A 22,061-nucleotide genomic window follows, 5' to 3' on the forward strand; every position below is an offset into this window, starting at 1 on the left:
GGGGCTGGGAGCTGCTCCCTTCCAAGCGAGCTAATTGAAAATCCATGGAGGCTGTTATTAGCAATGACGAGGTACCGCTGTTCAGCAGGGGAGAGCGGCGTGGGATGTGCATGGAGCGTGTTCACCCCGACACCCTCCAGCCGGACCTGGATGCGTGGGGGCAGTGCGGGTGGCTCTGGTGAGCCCAGCTGGGCGAGCCCCACTCTCCCCTCCCCAGCTACTTCCTCGGTGGCTCTCTTGGGTTCGCAATGGATGGCCAAGGGAAGAGGGAGACTGGGAGAGGAGCAGAGGGCAAAGAGAGCAAGGCTGTTGGTGCTGGGCGAAGCCTGTCCCCACCCTGGCTAGCTCGCCGTTCCCCGCAGCTCCCCGGGCTGAGCCCATCACGTGCCCGGGAAGGTGCAAGGTCCAGCCGGGCAGGGATCGCCGAGCCCAGGGGTGGCAGCCGGCTGCGAAATGAAGCCCCTGCTCTTCCTCCTGGCTATCCTGCAGCTCCTTGGTGAGTACGCCCAGGGCCCGGCCGCCGTGGCGAGCAGGGGTGGCCGCTGGGCGACCTCGGCATTTGGCGTGTGCTCCCGGCAGCCCGGGCTCGGAGCAGAGCTGCAGGCTCTGTCACCCAGGGCTCCCTGAGCGGCAAACGGGACAAGGCATTTCCAGCCGGCCACAGGGAAGGCGGGCAGGGGACTGAGGCTGGGATAGCCGTGCGGAGCATGCCGAGCCTCTCATTTGAAGTCAGCAGCGCTGCGCTGCAGGACACGCTCCCTGTTGAATATGCATGTAGCTTTGATGTTCAAGGACTGCGCTTCCCAGGAGACAGGGCCGATTAAATAGCACACTGATATTTCCAGGGCTGGGGAGGGTGCAGGAATGCTCGGTGCTGCAGCCGGCTCGGATGCGGAGCCGTCTCCAGGGTGTGCCCGGCTGTGTCCGCTTGACCTGCGGGACGTGAGGCTTTGTGAGATGGGGCTGTCCTTTGGGCTGGAGCTCCGGGCCCTCCATCCCACAGCTTCCCACGGGGGTCCACCGCAAGGACTGAACGACTTGCCAGCACTGTCTGGGGGCTTTTTTTCCTTCTTAAGCTCTTTTCTGCTCTGAGCCAGCAAGGTGTTTATGTCCACAACACTGCGAGCAGCAGCTTGGCTCCAGCTCTTGCCACCGGCAATGCTTTTTTCCCTCTCGGAGGGTTTTAAAGAGGACTCGGCACGGGTGTGATCGCTCTGCCGGGGGGCTCCTTCAGGCACCCGGCGTCAGGCAGGGGGGGCCCTCTGCGCCTTGGACCTGCGCTCCAGGACTTCCATTCTGCTTAAAAATTCATCGTTTCCTGTTCATCTGGAGATGCCTACTACAGCCAGCGGTCTCAGCAGAGCCCCCGGCAGAGTAAAACAGCACAAATTACACCTCAAGGTTGATCCTTGTGCTCTGATGGAGGCTCTGCAGCCACATCGCACCCATCATTTGGTGTAGCCGGGCCCCCGCTCTGTGCAGTGCGCATCCCTCTGTCAGCTGCAGTCATTCAGAACTGCCCCAGCCCGGGCTGGCGTTCCTTCTCCACTGCCCCAGTCCCTTCCACCTCGGGCTTTCTACATATTTTGTAATTTTGTGGGTCCTCCTACAGAAAATATGATACATTAAAAAGGCAAAAGTAGGGTTTTTTGGTCATTTTCTCTTCTCTGTCTCATACTTGCTTGCCTGAAGCGATTTAATTCAGGCTGCTGGAGATTCATTCATCTTCAGCTGAACAAGCATCCCGCAGCCAAGCCTGGGCAATGTCAGGCTGGGAGGCTGCTCTGCTGTGCTTGTGCAATCAGAGAGGTCAGAGTGAAAATCCCCTCTGCCATGTCCTGTCCCTGGCCAGCAGGCTCATCCCTGTGGGGCCCCAAAGGCAGGACTGCCACTGTCCCAGAAAACCCCAAGGGGAAGAACCCTGTTTCCCAACATGTTTATGCCTCAGGCTAAAGTACACCACTGAATTCTCCCCCTCCAGCTCCAAGCACCAGCCTGTACTCGTGCTATATGTCCCATAGAAAATGCCTTTTCTTCTCTTGCCCTTAGTGGTATCCCAGCTCTGCGTGCCCACTCTGTACCTTCTGGAAACTGAAGGTTGAGGAATCTTTACTTGTTTTATTAGTCTGAGTGACAACAAAACCCCCTGCAAGGATTGCTTAACTACCAGGTCTATGTTATTCCTACCCTTTGCCTGCAGAATGCTTTCCTGCCTTCTGTCTGCCTGTTCAGTGTTTGTCCCTTGCTCCTCTTCCTGTCTGGGTGGCTAAAACCATCACCCAGACAAAAAAAATCCCCTGTGTATGGAAGGGCTGTGACTGCTCTGCTGGGACAATGCAGGAGCTGCTCTTGGGTGGAAAATCCCCAAATCTGACCTAAAAATGCCAAGCCATCCTAAAGCACATCCCAGAGCAGGCTCCCAGCACCTCCCATGGACTGGTTTAAACTGTTTTTTCTGTTCCCTCCCAGCTGCCACCGCTGCCGTGTACAAGCAGTGGATCCCCAACACCAATTTTGAAACTGCCTCCAACTGGGATAAAGGCAGAGTCCCCTGTGCCAGGGATGTGGTTCACTTTGAGAAGGACAAGGTATAGACATTTTAAATTTATTTTTATCTTTGTTTTCACAAAACACTGTCAGGCATTGGAAAAGCCCCTTTACCTGGCAGGGCAAAGCACACTCAATTCTTGCTTTTCTTACAGGTTGTCTCAGTCTTCGTTGGGTCTCCCCATGCACTGACAGACATGGTAAGGCATGGTGTGCAGAGGTGTAAGAGGGTGGGTGAGGGCAGGGCCAGCCCTGGAGCTCTGCCTGGTGGCATATTCCCCCGGTCCCCTCTCCACAGAATCACAGAATGGTTTGGCTTGGAAGGACCTTAAAGGTCATCAGTCCCAACCCCCTGCCATGGGCAGGGACATCTTCCCCCAGACCAGATTGCTCCAAGTCCTGTCCAGCCTCCCCTGAACACTTCCAGGGATGGGGCATCCACAGCTTCTCTGGGCAACCTGTGCCAGTGTCTCATCACCCTCACAGTAAAGAATTTCTTCCTTATATCTAATGTCCTACTGTCCTCTGTCAGTTTAAAGTCATTCCATGGACTTTGACACTTTTCTTCATGGTCCAGCCAGACCAAGGATGCCTGAGTTGGGGCAAGGGACAGGAGTCCTACAGCAGCCTAGGTTTCTCTGTACCATGAAACAAAAAAGCCCATTTCTGTTTGTTTGTTTTTTCTTTTAATTAGGGGAGATGAGAGAGACTACAGCAAAACCCAATTTCATTTAAAGGAAATTGATATTTCCTCCTCAAAAGAGGAATAAAACCCCCTCCATCTGATGGAGAGCTTGGCAGTAGTTGACTGAGGAGCACCAACCCACAGCAGAGCAGGCACTAGCCCTGGGCAGAGGCTAAGTGAAGCTGACATCAAAATATCTCAAAATGAAAACAAACTGTTCTGGGAAATCCCAAAATGTTGCTTGAGGAATTTTCTTTCAAGTGCCATTGGGTTTTATATTTTTCTGTGGCATTATCAGTCTAGCTGTGGCAGGATGGGCATGACACCCTGCTGAAATGTGTGTGTTGAGTGATACAAGACTGGGGGGGCTCAGCTCAGAGGGGTTTCCTCATGTGGTTTTGCCCCACATGAGGAACTCTGCCCCAGAGCAGGCTGACAGGCAGCCATGGAAACATGAGCTCTCAATCTCTGTGGCTTGGAGGGTAAAATTTAACAGGGAGGAATTAAAGGGAAAAGCAAACCTACTGCCCCAACCTGCCAGGGGGGGATGGGTCACCAGTGAGCCCTCTCTCAGTGCTGGGACAGGAAGAGATGGGCTGGATCCTGTTTAGAAAACCTCCTCCTCTAAACCTGTTGAGCTTGTGGATGAATTTTCTCTCTCAGATTTAGGGCAGATTTGCTCTTTTATTGGCCATTGAATTTGAAGAAGCCCTTGAAATTTATGTGGTGTAATTTGTTCAGGCTGTCTACACCACTAATAGTTTTGATGCTTTAATAACACCATGTGCCACATTTAATCCCTCTACAAATATTTGGAGAAGATACTTTATTTATATGGCATTTTAAATATGAATTTTTGAAGGAAAGAATGTACTGGGGAAATACGTACAAATATAATGTAATAAATGATGTGGAATTTACCCAGAGAGGAAAAGAGCAAAATACCACTCCAGTAGATTTTATTTTACTTACAGATGAATGTATAATATTTCTAAAGTACTTTCATCAGAGGCCTGCAAAGTGCATAATTGCAGAGCAGCGTCAGTCATTACGGCTGAGCCTCCCGCAGCCAGGCTGGAGAGCGGAGCTGAGCAGCCTGAGGAGAGGGAGATCAACACAACCTTTGCACAACACAAAACAACATCCATGGCCCTGCCCCCTGCTCGGGTGGATGGCTCCTATTGTGACTGAGGGATGGGTCAGGGTGCCCCTGTGACCCCTGGCTTGTCCCTGCCAAAGGATCCAGAGTGCTGGTGGGAGCCCCTGGGGACCCTCTGCTGCTTTGGGATTTCTCTGGGCCCCCGCTGCCAGCAGGCAGCTGCACAGGCTCCAGGTTACAGTGAATTCTGTAGTCCCACTGCTGTGCAGATGGGGAGGATTGCTAGGTGATCCATGAGGGAATGAAGCATCACATGGGCCGTGAGGGCACCATTCCTCTCCTGCACTGAATTGCACCGCAGGTGAGCAGCCAACCCTGCCTGTAACCTGTACTGCAGCTCACACCTTCCTCCTGAGCATCACTGCCCCAGCAATACCCTGTGAACTGTCCCAGCATGTCTCTTAGTGATGTAGTTAATATTTCTTTTTCATTTCAGCTCAGGCACTTCCCTCCTGTTCGCTGCCGTGCTCTGCTGTCACCAGGTGATACAGGGACTGCCAAGGTTAGGGATGAAAGAGGAATTAAACCCACCACCTGAGCTGGGCTGCCAGTCATACAAATGACATGAAATTTGGCAACCAGCTGGTTAGAAAATGAATTGGTCATGAGGCTTTTTGCAGACAGTCTGGGCTGCACCTGTTCGGCTGCCAGCCACGCTCGCTGGAGCATTAATCACTTAAATCAGCAAGAATACATTAAGCTTTAGAGTCACCATGGAGATGCTATACAGCCTTTGGCCAAAAAAAAAAAAGGCAGAATGTTGTTTGCTGTAGTAGCATAGAAGGAAGTTCATAGCTGAGGAGGGATTAGGCTCTCAGTGACTTTCATGAAGATAGTGCCTGCCATGGCAGGTGTAGGGGAGGATGCTTGGTGCTGGTGGTTGAGGGACAGCATGGGATCTCCCATCCCAACTCCCCAGCTGAGTGGAGCTCTGGGCAGTCCTCCTGTGTCACCATCGCTTCTCTCCTAGACATTTATGTGAAAACTCACTTCTGTATGGTGAGCTCTCCAGCCCCCCTCCCCATCCATCCCATGTGGGCACCAGCCAAATGCTGGGAGATGCCTTCTTGGGAGGAGGCTGTTGGGGCACAGAGCCTGCCTCCCTGCTCAGAGCTCACCCACTGAGCACCCAGCTCAGTGGTTATTTGAAATTTTAAATGGATCCCTAATTCAGTCACACACTAAATCCAAATCCAGCTTAAGTGTAAGTGGCTTTGATGCACAACCGTTGTGATTAGGCTGGATTTTCTATGGTATTTAGCTGCCTAAAGATGCAGATCAGTATTTAGCCAGCTTTCAGAGGTGCCTGAGACTAAATGTGCAGAAAAGATGGAAATGGAGGTGATGATGCCTGGCATGGGTGCTCCAGGGCAAGGCAGACTTTGGCTTTGTTTGTCTCCTGATGGGGGAGAAAGACTCCTGCGAGGGATTGGACCCTCTGGCTATGGCTGTGCTTCCAGAGGGAGCCAGGCCAGGGCATGGCAGCAGCAGTGAGCTGGTGTTTGCCCCAGTGACACCAGCCCTTGTGCAGTTTGTGCCTGAGCTGGCCAGCACTGACATGTGGGCCAGGGATGGATGCTGCTGCTTCTATTTTTGGGATGGCAGGAATCGGGTTTATTCACATGGGCAGAGCAGCCTTGCTTGACCCCAGGGTCAGAACACTGGCTGGGGTTACTCAGCAGCCCTGACATCACCTTTCCAGCTTTAGCCCATTCCCGAGCTCTGCTTTGGGGTGGCATCTGTCCGTGCCCTCTCCCTGCCTGCCCCACGAGGGGCTGCGAGGCTGGGCAAGAGTTCAGAGTGTGTGGGGCACTGGGGTCTGACACCTCCCCCAGCCTTATATTTTTAGCTGCCTAATTGTGAGAGCAGAATGTACTCGGCTTTGCTGCAGGATGCTCCCGCTCGGTTCCTGGCAGAGATCGATCTGGAAATGCCAATTGCTCCCCAGGGGCACCGGCTCTAATGAATTGCCACAGTTCGCGCTAGTCCCAGGCACCCGTGCTCCCTCCCCCACCTCTTCCCAGACAGCAGGGTAATGAGACAACCAGAAAAGGCATTATTTTTCCTTCCCCTAAGATGAAGGTAAAAAATTTCAGGGGAGTGTGTGCCAGCACATAATTCCAAGATGGAATCCTGCAGTCTTTTCTGTGTCAGCATTCACACTTAAGGTGTGTGCTAGGAAAGGAGTTGGGTAAAACAGCCATTTACACTCATCTCCCTGAGTCTATTTGCTCATTTCAGGCTGGTTTCCAGCAGGAGGAGTTACTAAAGTCTGTGATGAGCTGAGCAGCTTGCCAGCATCCTGGGCTGTAGCGGATGCTGGAGCCCGTCTGGCTGGGAAGCTGCTCCATGGACCGTCTGCCATCCCTTCACTGCTGAGCATGGCTCCTCTGCCCACACCTTGAGCCCCTTCCTGGCTTTCTCTGACCTTCTCTGTGGAGGAAATTCAGGAAAAGGAGTTTAACTAATCTGGAATAGATTTGGCGAGCGGCTTTAAGCCTCTCTGTGTCTTCTGCATCCATAGCTCAATGCCTTCACTACCCAAGGGGCTTCCCATGTCCCTGTGACACCTGATTTCTGCACACTGTTGGGACCCTTTTGGCTAGAAGTGTGTGCTGGGGATCTGCAATCAAGTTAATGGGCTTTTTGGGTCTGTTGTTTGTTTTTTATCCTGCCATGGCTTTCACTGGGCCCTGCGGGGTGTTTTGGCAGGGGCTGTGGCAGCCAGCACCTTTGTGGGATGCCAGGAGCTGTGGCTTCTCTGTAGGGATGGGCAGGACCGTGATGTGCTGGGAAGCTGATGTGTCAGGCCACCCCTGTGCCAGGAGATGTGATGGCAAGGGCAGGTTGGGCAGGTGCTGTGGGGAGCCCATGTGCTGAAACACAACCTAAAACGTGAGGAGCAGACTCAGCAGGGGCCAGCTCTGGCATTAATGACAGCGCGGCTGTGCTGCTGCTGCTGGGCAGGAGGGGAGGCAGGCACAGGCAGGGAGAGCTGCCAAGCACCTCGTTAGCTTGCAGGGGATGACACTGAAATGATGATATCCCCTGGCACGCCCCTCCTGTGCCTGTGCTCCTGCCTGCTGCGGGTCAGAGGCAGAGGGGATATTGCTGGGACCAAAGCAGGGCATCCCCTGCCACTGCTGGTGGGGCCCATGGACCAGCTTCTGTGCCCCAGCCTGCATGAGCATGGGCTTCATGGGGATACAGGCTGCATTTCTGGCCTGGCTTCCTTGGGAATCTAAAGCCCCATTCCTCATGGGACCATGTGCCGGGGCAGGGAGGTTTTTGGGTAGCAAGGTGCTACTCCAGCAGCAGGTGACCCTCCTCATCTCACACACATCTTGGGTGGCAGGAGGTCATCCTGCCTTGCTAGGGACCTGGACTAGCTGCTGTGGGATCAAGGGCCGTGGCAGGAACAGGCTGGTTTTGGCAGCCAGCTGGGGGTGTGGGGTGGCATGTGTGGCTGAGGGGAAGGACACTGTCCTGAGGGACAAGTTTCACCTGGACCAGAAGGTGGATAAATGAAGCCCTAGTAATGAACCCAAGAAATGCTGCTGCAAGCAAGCCCCTGGCAATGCTCCAGAGTTGTCAGAGGGATTCACCTGTGGGTGAACCTGGCCCTGTGCCTTTCTGGGGTGTCAGCCAACAGCTGGATATCACCCAGGCACCACACCAGCTGTGCTGAGACCCCCAGCCCCAGCAGGCACTGGGAAAATCCCTGCTGTTCCCTCCTGTGGGCAGAATGGGCAGAGCCCAGCCACCTGCTGCCCTGGCTGCCTGCTGCTGCCTGTGGGCTGCCACTGCCCCAGCAGGGCAGTGCTGGGAAAGGTGATGTAGAAATCATTTCCCCTGAGCATTATTGCTTGTGGTGGGTTACAACAACCTGTGTTGGAGCAATGGCCCACCTGCATCCTATCCCAGTGCTATTTTTCGATGGAGGGCCAGCAGCAGCAGCACCAAAGCTGCTCCTGGGCTGGGTACCAGGCAGAGGGTGCTGATGGCTGCTGACCTGCCTGCTGGTTCAGCTGTGGATGCAGCACTGTGGAGCTCAGTGTGCCCAGGAAGTCTTAGTGTTGAATGATGGGGAGGTGGTACCATCTCATCCAAGCAAGGAATTCAAGTGCATTGATGCTGCAAATGAAAGCAAGGCTGGGGGAAGACCTGGCGGCAATCACAAGTGTTGTTCACCCAGGATAAAGCACAAGTGCTGCATTTTTCCTGTGCTGATGATGGTGACAGGCCAGCCACAGTGCTCCTGTCACTCACCTCAGCCCAATGCTTGCGACTCAAGCAGAGCCAGGATGTGCCAGAGGCTGGTTGAAGCCATCTGATTGGAAAGACATCTGTCAGGACTTTGCTATTTTATTTTTTTTTCCCACATTTTGGAGGTTAGTTTCTTTTCCACTTATGCATTGGGGTAGCAGATTCCTTCTGGTAGTGCAATGCTGGGGCTGGTCCAAGAGCTACATTGGGTCTTGCCTCTGTTTTTTTCTGACTTTGATAAGAAAAACAATGACTGTGTTTTAGTTGTCATTATACTTGATAATGATAACTGAGGAGATAAGTGATTTACCAGTATCAGGGATGGGAAATGACTAATGAGACTCTTATGCTCTTGCTGTATTAATGGCCCTGGAGTACAGGTTGGCAGGAGGAAGGGAAAGCAGATGAAACTGCCAGCTTTTTGGCTTTGGTCCATTGGTACCTGTCATTGCTTAGTTCAAAATGTACTTGGGAAGTGGCCCAATCTGTATGCAATTTCCATACTAAACTCCCAAAGGTAGAAAACCACTGCCCAACCAGAGTCTCCATTTGTCCTCTGCAGTGAGCTGAGATGCTTAACTTATGTTGGAAAAAAGAAAGGGCAAATGATTTACAGAGATCCACTGGATGATGGAGACACTCCTGAAACGCTGCCCAGTGGTGAGAATCTCAGGCAGGGCTCATGGTGATGTGCAGCAGGGCTGCCTCAGAGGGCAGGGAGCCATAGCTGCAGAGCCCAGCCCCAGAAATTCTTGTGATGAAGCAGAAGTACAGAGCTCTTCCTGAACTTCATGTCTGTGGACATGAGGTATCTCTGTCCCCTGTCCTGCATCGTATTGTGTTGGGTCTGAATTCCAGGGCTGGTGCTTGCAGTGTTTGGGTAATGCCAGGGTGTGAAGGGACATTGTGTGTCCTCACTCTCATTTCCCTGCCACACTGACACCTGCATTAGCAGCTTCCTCTGGGCTTGGGAAGTCCAGCCAGCCTGAGATTTTGGCATCAGCAGTGGAGGGGGATCTCCTGTGGCAGCTGGAGAATCTGCATCTTGTCCAGAGAGATCAGAAGCAAATGTTTTCAGAGCACAGGGGCAGATTTGGCCTGAGGCATTTCTCCCATCTCTCCTCTTGAGCAGAACTGGTGCTGTGTCCTGCTGGCCCATCCAGACCTGCTCTCCCTCCCAAGCACATGCAGGATGCACCACCTCGCTCGGTCATGGAACCAGTGTTGTGCATCCATGTGTGCATCCCCAACTGAGCAAGTTACCCTCTTACACCTCATCTCCTCTCTTACCATACTGAACTCAGCCCCACCACGTCAATCCTTGACATGTTTTCCTTCTCCCCTAGTTAGTTTGTGAAGGCCTGGATGAACAAACCCCTTGGACACCAAAGCTTCTTATGTCCTGCATGGTCATCACAGGGTGTTTGGGGAGCTCTGACCCACGGCCATAGTCAAAGTGGTAACTAGAGGGGAGAGAGCTGGCAAGCAGGCAGGGATGAGAGCAGGGACTTCCCAGCCCAATGGTCTTGATCCAGCCACAACACTCACAAATGCCAACTTCAGCAGCCTGGGAAAGCAAGCAGACACCAATCATGGTCCTGCTGTGTAACCAAGCCCCTCACCAGCAGCTGCTGGCTGATTTTCCTTCTTCCACCCAAAGATCCCTGCAGCTTTGGGTCTGAGTGCCCAGAGCTGACTGCTGTGAAGAGCTGGTACCCTGTGCTGATGAAAGGATCTGCTGCATCCCATCCAAAGCCCCACACAGAGCAGCTCAGATGGGCCCCAGCAGCCAGCTGGCCACCCCTCCTGCCTGGCCCCTGCTCACACAGCCACACAGCAGCTCACAGAGCCTGCAAACTGGGCAAGAGGCAGCACCCAGGGACCCCAGGCTGCAGTGGCCCAGCCAGTGTTGGAGAAGGGACTGGGCTGGCAGTGCTGCTGGTGCTGGCCTGAGAACAGGCAACAGCTGACTGCTCCAAAATGTCCCATTGCCTGCTCCTGCCTGAGCTCACAGCAAAACAAGCCAGGACACTTGAAGTGAAGTACAGCATTTTGTGGTTGAAGCTGGCAGCGTTGCCTTCACCCAACTGAATGCAGGCCAAGTCCTGAGCCTCCAAATGGACATGTTTTGATGGCTTTTTCATCTTCAGCTAACGGACATGATGCCTTTTGTATCCTGGCAGACCTTTCAACTTTTTTCAGTGCTTCAGTACTGGACAAATTTTCTCTACTCAAAAGTAATAAAAATTCAGAGAACCTGATGGCAGGACACAGGCTGTGGTCTGATGGAGCAGTGTCTGTAGGCAAAGACTTCTTCCTGGCTGGGGGAAGACTCTGGGCACATGTTGCCCCAACCTCAGTTATTCCCAGTGCCATCCCCTCTTGCCCAGCCCAATGTATGGCATTGCTGGGCCCAAAGCAGACGGTGCAGAGGAGCACTGTAGGACTCTTCTTGGTGGCAGCCACCCTCTGCTCTCTATTTCGGCTTCTCATGGTTCCTGAACCAAGATGGGCATGGCCTTCAAAGCACTGCACCACCAAGGCATTAAATTTCTTAACAGGTGCCTGCCTACAATTTGGGGTTGATCTTTTGCCTTGTCCACATCCCCCATGCCTTCCCCTTGGTATCCTCTGAGTGGGACTGAGCATCCTCAGGCAGGACTGGCCAGGGACAGAGAGCTATCACAGCCACCTGCAGCAGTCAGACATAAGTCTTGCTTTCTCTAACCTACATACATATTTAAAGACCAATTAAGTAGATGAAACCTTAAAATCCCATTTAACTTTTTCTGCCTGAGCACAGGACCCAGTACGTTCTCATAACTCAATCCTGGAGGGCTTTCAGCTGCTGTTGGGGAGTGGATGCTAAAACACTGGATAGACCAAATTAGAGAATGGAGCCTTGAGCATCACTGACTCTAAAATATTGGGAAAAACCATGACTTCCTCTCTGCAACTTCTAAATGTAAAATAAGAAGGGCTGGGCTGAATAACCTGTTTGCTGTGAATGAGTTGTCTGAGTCAATCATTTGCCAGGGCCTGTCCCAGAGTTAGCAGTGCTGGCTGGTGACCCATGTGGCCACAGTTTCTTGCTGACAAGGTTCCCATGGCAGAGCTGTGCTTGTTGCAGTTTGCTAATGGCCAGGATGAAGCCAGGTCAGAACTGTGACCCTGCTGGTGATGTCCTACACAACAAGAAGGGGGTCTGGCTGTGGCAAGCTGCTCCAGATTCCACTGTGTGTTCTCCTTAGCTTGTGCTCAGTGCAAATTCACTACCTGAAACTGTACCAAGCACAGCCAGGGCCCCTGAATTATATTTTGTGGGGTGAGCACAGCTCCTGGAGGTGGGAACCCATTAAGTGAGGGGGCTTCTGGCACTTGCAGAATAAGGTTGGGTTTTTCTTGGTATACCTGCCATGTATAAATCCATTCCTGAGTTGCAGCTAGTGTGTACAACAGGAGGAAGAAACTAAGAGCTTATTTTGCTTTTTCTTTTTCTTGTTTCTCTCAATGTTTTTCTGTGTTATGGAAGATAAATCCAAACTGCCTCTCCCCATTGCAGGTTCCCCAAAACCAGGAGCTGATACTTTCCTATTTACATGGGGCAGGGTAAAGGTAACTCCTGATAACTGTAAAGTGCCTGGGAGACTGTGAATGTAATAGGCAGCCTAATAATTAGCAGTGTTATTTGATTACAAGTCTGGGTGGCCGGCAGCAGGACAGTAACACTCTGCATCCCTTCATCTAGTACCTGCCCCTGAACGGAGAATTCGTGCTGGCAGCTGGTGCAGCATTCACAGCTTTCAATGGCAGCTGGGATCCAGGCTGTGACTCAGGTATTTTGTGCCCAAACCAGGCACCCCATCAGCCTGTGATGAATCATGTGAATTCAGCCCAAATATCTCTATGAAGGTCCTGCCTCAGAGCAAAGTGAATCACTCCTCTCCAATACTCACCTTTTCTTTCATGACCTCCCTCACATCAGATCTTTTTTCCTCCTAGATCACCTGTCTTCTAAAGAGGTAATTATAGTAGGGAAGCCTTTGAAGCTGTAGCAGAGAGGCAAATATTGTTTATATTTTCCCCTGCCTATTAAACATGTAGCCACATCAAAGCCCTTATTTTCTCTGCCATGGTGTTTCTAAAGAAAACCAGTCAGGAGTTACATGCTGGTGAGCCAAACCTTGGCCATCACAGCAAGCTGTCCTTTGGCCCCACACACGCATTCTCCCCTCCCAGCCTCCATGGCTGAGACAGCAGCTTTGTGTCATTGGTGCCTGCTATTATCTGAAAGCTATTTTCTAGGGAGGTGTATTTTGGGTGCTTAAGAACTACCCCATGCTTTCAGTGGCAAGTAACTTCCTCTACAGGAAGGAAGCATTCAAGCAGAGCATCTGTGCCTGCACTCAGAAAGGAAAAAAAAAGAGAAAGAAGGGAGAAAAAGTCTAAATCAGTCTCCCCAGAGGAAGGACTGTAGCTTAAGACTGTCTGGAGCCACTCTGAAATCCTTCATCCCTATAATTTTTTTGTTTTGGGGCTGTTTGCCCCCCAGCAGGGATGCTCTGCCATCTGTGCTTGGCACTGGGCTTTTCCTGCTGACCATGCACCGCTCCCCTGAAATCAGCTGGTGTTTCTGGGACAACTTTCACAAATGGACTTCTTCAAAGCACGATTTCAAAATGAATGCAAATAATTCAGTCATTAAGTATCTGCATGCTGGCTGAATTGGTGAAGGGTCAGCTGCTGGGAGGGGAGAGAGGCAATCAGGGCACTGCATGATGAGATTAACCAGGGAAGCAGGGAAATGGTTAATGGTTAAATAATTGATAGTTAAATGGGGCACTGGCTTTGGGGTTACCTGCTGCAGGGAACAGGGCTGGTCACATTTCTGCAGACATGCCAGGCTGCTGGGAAACTGGGACATGAATTATCATACCCATTTTTATCAGGTTTAGCTGTTACTCAGCATTCAGGCAGATGTTTTTCTCCTTAACCAGAAGGATGAGCTCTAAAATATGAGGGAAAAGTATCCTGTGGGATGTGGGCCTGAAAGCCTGCAGGCAGATGTGGGATTCGGGCTGAGACCCCAGCCTTGAGTTCTGGGAAGCCTTGCCAAGCTCTGGGAAATGCCTGCAGTGGCTGCCCATGAGGCTGATGCCAGGCCCAGCCCTTGGCTCCCTGCCCACAGGCTGAGATCCTTCACTTCACAGACAGTGCCTGATTTTACCAGACCAGATGCATCTGCCGGGGCTTTGGATTTGGGTTATGCTCAGCCTTTCCTGTCCCTTTTCCAGGTGGAGCAGTGAGGTTTGCTGATGCTGAGCACCATGCGTGGTTTGACCCCACGCTGTGGCAGGATGTTCTCCCCAGCGGGGAGCTCAAGCCAAGCGGGCCCATCTTTTCTGTGGACGAGGAGCGCGTCCCGTGCCGCTACGATGATGTTATCTTCCAGCCCGAAACCTCCTTCCGCGTAAACACCGACTCATGGCAGCCAGTGATTCACCTCCGCAGCATCTCTGTCATGGGCCAGGTGAGGTGGGGAGGATGAGAAACTGGCTCCACGCCTTCTCACCCCAGCCCCGAGGAAGGAGCAGCTGGAGATGGGGGAGCAGCGCTGCACAGGGAGATGGGGCACAGCCGTGGGGCTGCAGCTTCGTGAGCTCCTGCTGCTGCTGCTGCTGTGGGTGGCCTCCGTGGCTTTCTGCATCGAGCGCTTTGTTATCGCCTCCCTCCCTGCAGTGTGGGAGCGCAGGCTGTCTCACTGTGCACGTTTCAAACAGGGCCAATATGCACGGGTCCAACCACCCGTAAATGGTAAACCAACCACTTCTCTGGCTCCCAGGGGCCGCTCCCTTCCCAGGCACGTGTCTGCAGCCGTGCTGCTCAGGGACCCTCTGGAGACACCTCCCTCCTGCCCCCGACCTTAACATGGCCTGTGGCCCAGCGATCATCTCCCAGCTTTGCTTCAGCACTGCTCTTTAATTGATTGGGGGGATAATTATAGAAGCGCTGGCAGCCTGCTGTGCCTCAGCCTGGGAATCAGGCTCCCCATGAGCCCTGTCCCTCCTGGTCAGAGGAGCAGAAGATCACAGGCGCTGCAGCAGTAAACACAGGCTCCTTCCAGGAGTGGGAGATGCGGCAGGCGTTTCATAAGTTATTTATTATTTCTACTGCTGTGCTGGCTGGGATCTGCCGTTTCGGGGCCAGGCATTAGGTAGCTGCTTTTTGAGGAACAGACTCAGCCGGTGCCTAGGCGGGTGCAGGCGAGTCTGAACAAGGCAGCGCCCCAGTGGAACTCACCCCAGGCACACGTAGCCCCAGGGATGGAAAGGTGGATGCTCTTGGGTGCTCAGAGTGATGCTGGTCCTGGTGATACCTGGGGACCACCCCATGGCACATCATCCCCTCCAGGGACCACTGCTGGCTGTCCCTCAGGGCAGAGGCTGCTGCTGAGCAATGAGATGGAAGGAGAATGTGCTTTTTGTATCATAGCATATTTCCTAAGAACTGACCTTATGGGCTTCTCTATGCCTTTGTAGCCAGCCTACTCTGTGCTCTTTGATGACTATTTTCACCCCAGGCTCTCAGAAATCTGCCTGTTCTGCCAGAGCATGGAGACACTTCCTGTGGAAGAGAGTGGGTGAGGGAATCACCAATGACTTGGCAGGATGAGGCTGGTTAGTCCAGCTCAGCCTTTGCTAATGCCAAGCACATAGAAAATCTTCCCAGATAGAAGGAAAACAGCTCAGATCCAGCCCCCTTCCTCCCAGAAGTGAAAACTGGTAACTTGAATTCTCTGAGCCGGCGGAAAGATGGAAAGCAAAACAAGAAACAGCCCAGCCATCTCATTGCCATTGTTTTTTGTTTTAGAGAGAGTTTTTCTGTTGGTCCAGGGGATAAGATGGAATGGGTGTATTGGCAGGGTTTTCCTGCTGCTGCACTGCCTGCAGCGGGGCTGCCCAGTGATGGCCCTCAGATGTGGCACCAGGTGTCCCAGCAGCACAGCTGGGAGCCTGGAGACAGCACTGGGACCTGTCCTGGGGTACTCACCCTCTTTGCTGCTCTTCCCTGCACAGGAGCTGAACACCCCGTCATCCTGGGCTGGGTACCTGGGGGGCCCCTCTGCCCCGCTGCAGTTTCATGGCAATGGCACTCTCCAGGTGACAGGCACTGGCTGTCCTGATAAGTCTGGCTGTGCCTGTGGGAACGGCCCGGTGAGTCTTCCCTTTCCCTTTCTGGGGGCTCCAGTGCAGTTTGTGGGGCGAGGGACTGACGCTGCCCTGCTCTCCTTTAGGATGGCCCCCGCATCTGCGCAGCCCTGCTCAGGGCATCAGGGAGGCAGTGCCCAGAGCCAGCGTGCCAGAGCCCTTTGCAGCCCCTTGGCCACTGCTGTGGGGTCTGTGGTGAGTGGGGGACATGGCCCTATTCCTCCTCCCTGCCATGCCAGCCTGCTTCCCCTGGCTCCATGGGGGAAAATTGGGTGCAGGGGGTGCTTGCTGCTGGCTGAAAGCTGAAGTTTTGCTGTATCACTGCTGCCAAGGGTCCCATCTGTGGGTCCCATGTGCAGATCCCATCATGCCACCTTCCCAGCACGTTTCTCTGAAGAGATCCTGGCTTTTGGAAGCCTGTTCTGAGTCACAGCCCTTCGTCCCTGCTTCTGGTTTATCCTGTCAGGATGTCACAGCTCGTCAAGCTAATAGGGCTCTGCTGAGTTTATGCAGCCAAAAAACATGCAGAGGAAATGCAACCTTTTCCACTGTAATGTCAACTTCCCAACAACTAGCTTGTTTAATTTCATTTAAAATAAAAGCATGCAGATTGACAGCATTCTCTCTGCAATGAGAGCTCCTCCATTAATCTGCATGAAATGTTGCTAGGGGCAATTTTTCATGCACAACTGTACCTGGATACTTGGTATCTGATATTTGGTATGTCATACCAAATTTATTAAAATGGTGCCATGTGTTTCTCCAATGTGCTTCTAAAAGCATAGTCCCTTACAGTCTTTAGGACAATTTAAAATTTCAGCAAAGGCTTAATTGTATTTTTCCCTAGGAAAATATTTGTCTCCATGACTGCAGTGCAGTGGTGCAGGGAGCACAGGTGTTCCCTCCTCTCAGCCTTCCCCCCTAAGGCCAGGTTTGTGCACCACAGCCTCATGGCCCCAAAACCAGGGACATGAAGAACTTCCCAGAGGGATAAGTGGGAGAAAGCTTTCCAGGGAAAGCTTCTCTCCAGAGTATGTTGGAAAGCCAAAAAGCCTTTCATTAAACCCAAAAGGACGAGCAAGGGAGGTTTCTCTCTGAGCCCAGCCAGACCAGTTGTGCAGGATACCAGAGGGTCCCCAGTGCCTTTCCTGGCAGTCAGAGCTGCTGTGGCTGCTCTCTGCCCACACGTGGTGACAGTTTGATGTCTGGCTGCTTTTTGGCTGCAGGGGCCACCATTAACCTGGATTTCACTCCTGAGTTTGACCTGCGGAAGTACCAGGACAGATTGGTCCAAGAGTTGCTGAGCCAGGTACGTCAGCCTGTCAGACTGCGAGGGGCTAATGAAACCACAAGCCACTGGCCACATCTGCCAGTGACTGGATGCCTGTGGGACTGTCTGGGGCTGGCACAGGGTCCCAGCGATGCCAGGGGGGGCAGCTCACTCTGCACAGCCCTGCAGGGCCCACCAGCCCCGTGTGACCTCTGGGATGTGCCCGCTTGCTGTGGGGCTGGGTCCCTCAGTCCCCACCACAGCCCCCACCATCCGCCCAGCTCAGGGCAGCAGGAGCTGCTGATGTGCAAAGGGGGAGGGTGCAGGGGATGTGCTGAGGGTGCAGGGGGCTTGCTGGCAGCCCTTCCTGCTCTAGGAAGCAGAGGAGGTCAGTTGGGGTCACAGGAGAGTGCAGGACACAAGGCTGGGGTCATGCTCACCTGCAGCAGGGCGTTCCCTGGCCTCTGGCCCATGCTGAGCTGCTTTTCCATTCCCCAGTAGGCAAGCACTGGGTGGGTGACTGGCACTGGTCAGCTCACAGATGCTCTACAAAGCATCACTTCATGCTGCTGCTTGTCAGACACAACGTGGTACCCCTCCTCTTTGCCAGGGGCTGCCGGGGGAGGAGATGTGCTCTGCGTTGCACTGAGAGGTTCGATACCAGAGTATTGCTCTATTGATCCTGAGCTGAAAGCTGTCTGCCTGCCCTCCTTACAGCCACATGTCTTAATACAGCTTTTAATGGGTGTTATACATGAAACAGCTTTCTCAGCGTGCTCTCCTGCATGGGGGCTCATTGTGTGCTGGGTGGGCACTGCTCACAGCTTGGGAGAGAGGGGATGTACAAGCCTCTCCTTTGGGAAATGCACCGACACTGCCGTGATGGGGATGGCAGCTCTGTGGTGGGGCTCACATGAAGATTCAGGTGGGCCTTGCAGCTGCACCCATGGTGCTGTCTGGAGATGTGACTGATTTGTGCCTGCCCTCTCACGGGCTTTACGTGTCTCCTTGTGTTTTGGGAAGCCCAAATACGCTGGTGTGCAGATGGCCATATCCAAGGTGCACAAAGCACAGACCTTCCTGGGCATCACATCCCGGAGCACCACTCCTCTCATCCAAATCGTGCTGATTGATGACAGAGAGGGAGTGCAGGCGGGCACCGCTGCGGAGCAGCTGGCAGGAGACATCATGGAGAGCATAGCACAGCACGGTAACACCCTGTCCTCCTCAGCAGGTCCCCTGCAGGTGCACCCAGACCCACTGCTGGCCAGAGCTTTGTATTCCCTGCCAGCAGCCCACATGTCCAGTGGGGTTTGAATGTCTCTGAGGATGGAGATTCCACATCTCTTGGCAGCCTGTCTCCACAGTGACCATCTTTGCAGTAAACTAGTTTTTTTATATATAAATACTTGGATAAATATAGGTATTTAAGTAGAATTTACCATATTCAGTATCTGGCTGTTGCCTCTTGCCCTGTCACTGGGTGCTGCTGAGAAGAGCCTGGCTCAGTGCTCAGCTGTGTCTCACCAGGGCAGGGCAGAGCACAGTGGAAGGGTCACCTCCCTTGCCCTGCTGGCAATTCTCCTCATGGAGATACCAGTGTGCTTCCATGCCACCTGACCCTGACCAGCTTGGGCCCCCAGGTTCCTGTCTGCAGAGCTGCTCTGCAGCCAGAATGCTGCTTGTGGAGGCAGACAGTGGAAGCTGGCAGATGCTGATGGGCACACAGGTCACAGCCAGGGGACCTGGTGGTCACTGTGTGGGTGGCAGACCCACAGGGGCTTGTCCCCATTGAGTCCATGCACCTGTGAATCCCCTCTCTGCTCCCAGGGAAGGTGATCAACAGGGCAAGCAGGGCCAGACCCAGCTGAGGGCTCCCTCTGCCATGGGTGTGGGGATGTATTGCCTTGTACAATCCTCATCTCTGTTTCTTCCCAGGTGAAGAGCTCGGCATTGCAAGTGGCAAAATGGAGGTGGCCACTGGCAGCACTGCCAGCAGGCAAAAGGGGAGTCACCCAGTGAGCAGGATCACAGCGGGGACAGTCATGGGGCTCCTCTTCGCTCTCCTCTTCCTTGGAGGGATCCTCTTTCTCTACAGGAAGGGAAAGCTGAGGTAGGGATGGGGCTTCTGCCAGCAGCAAATACTCAGGCTGCCTCTGCTTGGGAGCAGCTGCCAGCCCAGCTGTCCTTCCAGCCTGGCACACAGGGGCACACAGTGCTGCCTGGAGCTCCCACGGAGAGGGGCATGGCCTGGCAGCTGCTACCCACAGCATTGCTGTTCATAGAACCACAGCATGCTTTGGGTTGGAAGGACCTCAAAGATCATCTAGTTCCAATCCCCTGCCATAGCCAGCGACACCTTCTATCAAACCATGTCTCTCAGAGCCCCAACCAGCCTGGCCTTCAACACTTCCAGGGATGGAGCATCCACAACTTCTCTGGCAATCTGTGCCAGTGCCTCACTGCCCTCACAGTAGGGAGTTTGTTCCCAATATCTAATCTAAACCTGCCCTGTGTCAGTTTAAAACTTGTCCTTGCTCCTCATGGTTTACTGGAGGTGGGGTGGCTGAAAGGCACTTCTGTACTCCTGGGCTGTTGCTTCATTCTCCTCCATGACCAGGAGGAGCTGCCTCTGGGCAGGGTGCAGTGTGCTCGGGTGGGAGCAGGGCTGCTGCAGCTCAGCTGGAGCTCTGCACAGCCTGGTCATGCTGCCTGGTGACATCTCCTGTTCTTTGGCACCGTTAGTTTGCAGCCCTGCTGGGGAGGGGAGGACTGAACCTGCCAGCTGCTCAATAGAAATGCATCAAAATAACGCAAAATGCTTGTCCACAGCTTCATAACCATTAAAGGGAGAGAGAGAGACAGCATCCAAAAGCAAGTGCAGCTTCTGGTGCATTGCTCGTTCACACAGCATGGAGTACAGAGTGCAGGTCCCAGGGGAGGGCTGGAGGGTGCACCTGACTGTGCCTCAGCTGGGAGTTAATCAGAAATACCCCTTCTCCATCACCTTTTTCCCTCACAGCTTGGAGATGGGGCCTGGCAGTGTCCACAGCAGGTGCTTGGGGCACCCACCTCTGCAGCCACCTTCATGTGGAGGGTTTTGCAGGCTTTACTGCCTGCTGAGCCACTGGGGGTTTCTCATTTACCCAGCTGTGGACAAGTGGGGTTGACTTTACGCCTTTTATAACCAGGGTCTGGGAATTGCTTCAATTTGCATGTGCAAAGTGCATCTGTGCCTGCCAGAGGGTGCTGAGTACCCTGATGCTGAGACTGCCGTGTCACAGGCTCACAAGTCAGGCTGTTTGTTCCCTCCTGCTTCCTCCACTGGGATTCTGTCACTCTGCAGCAGTGGCCGTGGTCAGGAACACTTGCCCTGCTGCTCAACACATGCTGACATGATATTTCCTAGCAGTAAACCCATGCCTTCATTTAATTTCTAAATAAAACTCCCAAACCCATAATTGCTACTTGAGGATTTATCTTTCACTGATGCTTCTTTGGATGCTGGACAGGCCTTTGAAACCAGCTCTGTCAGCAGCAGGAGGGAATTTTGTGTAGCTGCAGGAGACGGAGCTGAACACGAGCTCAGGGCCTGTCCCAATCCTGCTGTAGGTCTCCCTTATTTCCACTGAAAGGGGCGAGGCAGAGCTTCCCTCAGCTCCTGAGGTGACGTGCATGGCCCTGCTGCTGAGCCCACATGCAGCAGGTGCCCAGTGCAGGGGCATGCTCAGCCACTGGGACCCTTAGGATAAAGGTAATGAAGAAAATAATACAAGTGGTGATGGTGATTAAGATCACAAAATGATAATATGATAAAAGTAAAGACAAAAGTAATGATAAAAGTAATTAGTACTTGCTGAGATTGCAGTGGGAACAGGTGTCAGCTCTGTGGCAATTCATTTAGGCCACAGGGAAGGAATGATTGCTCCAAAGGGAAGCCTGTGCTAGAGTTGTCTGCCTCTGCAAACTCCTCCCTCCAGAATGCAGGTCCCAGATCACCAGGCTTAATGATTTCTGCTGGATACAGCGGCTTTTCCCTGGGAAAGGGTACAAATAACCCATTTCAATAACAGCCTGACATTTTGCCCCTGTACATTTTCCCATCCACCTCTTAAAGACGCGGGGTTTCAGCTGGGGGAGCTGCAGGGATAGGAGGGATGTGGATGGTGATACCCAGCTCTTCCCCAGGATGCCTGTCCTGCGCCCGCCCCGGCCCTGGGACAGACTGGAGGACCCGGTGTCCCCTGCACCAGCCAGTGACAAAGGCTTCGACAACCCCGTGTTCAACGTGGTGAGTCACCACTGCCAGGGACACCGGGGGTGGGAGCTGCTGGGTGCCACGACAGTCTTGAAAGCCTCCTGGGGTTACCCTGACGAGGGCCCTGTTTTCCCCAGGCCAGGAGGGGTTTGTGGGACATTCCCGTTCTCCCTCAGGTCACCAGCCTCTCGACTGCTGCAGGGACTCAGCACTGGGTGGGTTTTGCCAAGGGTTTTGCTTCTCTTCCCCATTGATTGTTCTTCCTCGCTTTTGCAGGAGCCTCCAGATGCTGACCTTGGAGAGGAGACACCTAAAGATCTCCAGGTCTTCTACCTCAACCCTCTGTACGATGCAAGTGAGACAGAGACCTGATGGTGTGGACTCACGTTGGGGACAGACACCACTCCCTGGGGGACACTGCCACCTCTCCTGTCCTCACAGCCCCTCACAGTCCCTCACATCACTCCTGGTGGGAGTAGGCAGAAGCAGATCCCACCTGAATAAAAGTTTCTGTGCAGTAAAGGAAACCACAGCAAACCTTCACTGTTGGGATTCAGTCACATGGACATGGCATCCCTGGTGTTACTTCTGGCTTTTAAACTGTATTTTGCAGGTGTCCATTCTTTTCAGACAGTTCAACATTTTGGGTCTCAGATGGTATCCAGAGA

The 22,061-nt window shown here is 53.2% G+C and overlaps 1 protein-coding gene across 1 annotated transcript; it reads left to right on the forward strand.

Annotated features, from left to right (window-relative positions):
* Nucleotides 1-387: 387 nt before the first annotated feature.
* AMN (amnion associated transmembrane protein) lies at nucleotides 388-21,936 on the forward strand. The gene is made up of 12 exons (XM_015629631.2): nucleotides 388-496; nucleotides 2,470-2,588; nucleotides 2,703-2,747; nucleotides 12,406-12,493; nucleotides 13,952-14,187; nucleotides 15,734-15,871; nucleotides 15,952-16,060; nucleotides 17,092-17,174; nucleotides 18,159-18,345; nucleotides 19,074-19,248; nucleotides 21,324-21,426; nucleotides 21,670-21,936. Exons 1-12 carry the CDS (start codon nucleotides 454-456, stop codon nucleotides 21,763-21,765), a joined length of 1,422 nt encoding a protein of 473 aa, XP_015485117.1. The 5' UTR covers nucleotides 388-453; the 3' UTR covers nucleotides 21,766-21,936.
* The last annotated feature ends 125 nt before the right edge of the window (nucleotides 21,937-22,061 follow it).

This window comes from Parus major, chromosome 5 (genome assembly GCF_001522545.3).
Source record: "Parus major isolate Abel chromosome 5, Parus_major1.1, whole genome shotgun sequence".
Lineage (NCBI taxonomy): Eukaryota > Metazoa > Chordata > Aves > Passeriformes > Paridae > Parus > Parus major.

What these genes read in the sequence shown, in the direction of transcription:
- AMN (XM_015629631.2), top strand. Translation starts at nt 454, where the DNA reads ATGAAGCCCCTGCTCTTCCTCCTGGCTATCCTGCAGCTCCTTG. An exon ending in GGATCCAGGCTGTGACTCAG is followed by an intron (nt 12,494 to 13,951) that starts GTATTTTGTGCC and finishes TCCCTTTTCCAG; the next exon opens with GTGGAGCAGTGAGGTTTGCT. An exon ending in GCATCTCTGTCATGGGCCAG is followed by an intron (nt 14,188 to 15,733) that starts GTGAGGTGGGGA and finishes TTCCCTGCACAG; the next exon opens with GAGCTGAACACCCCGTCATC.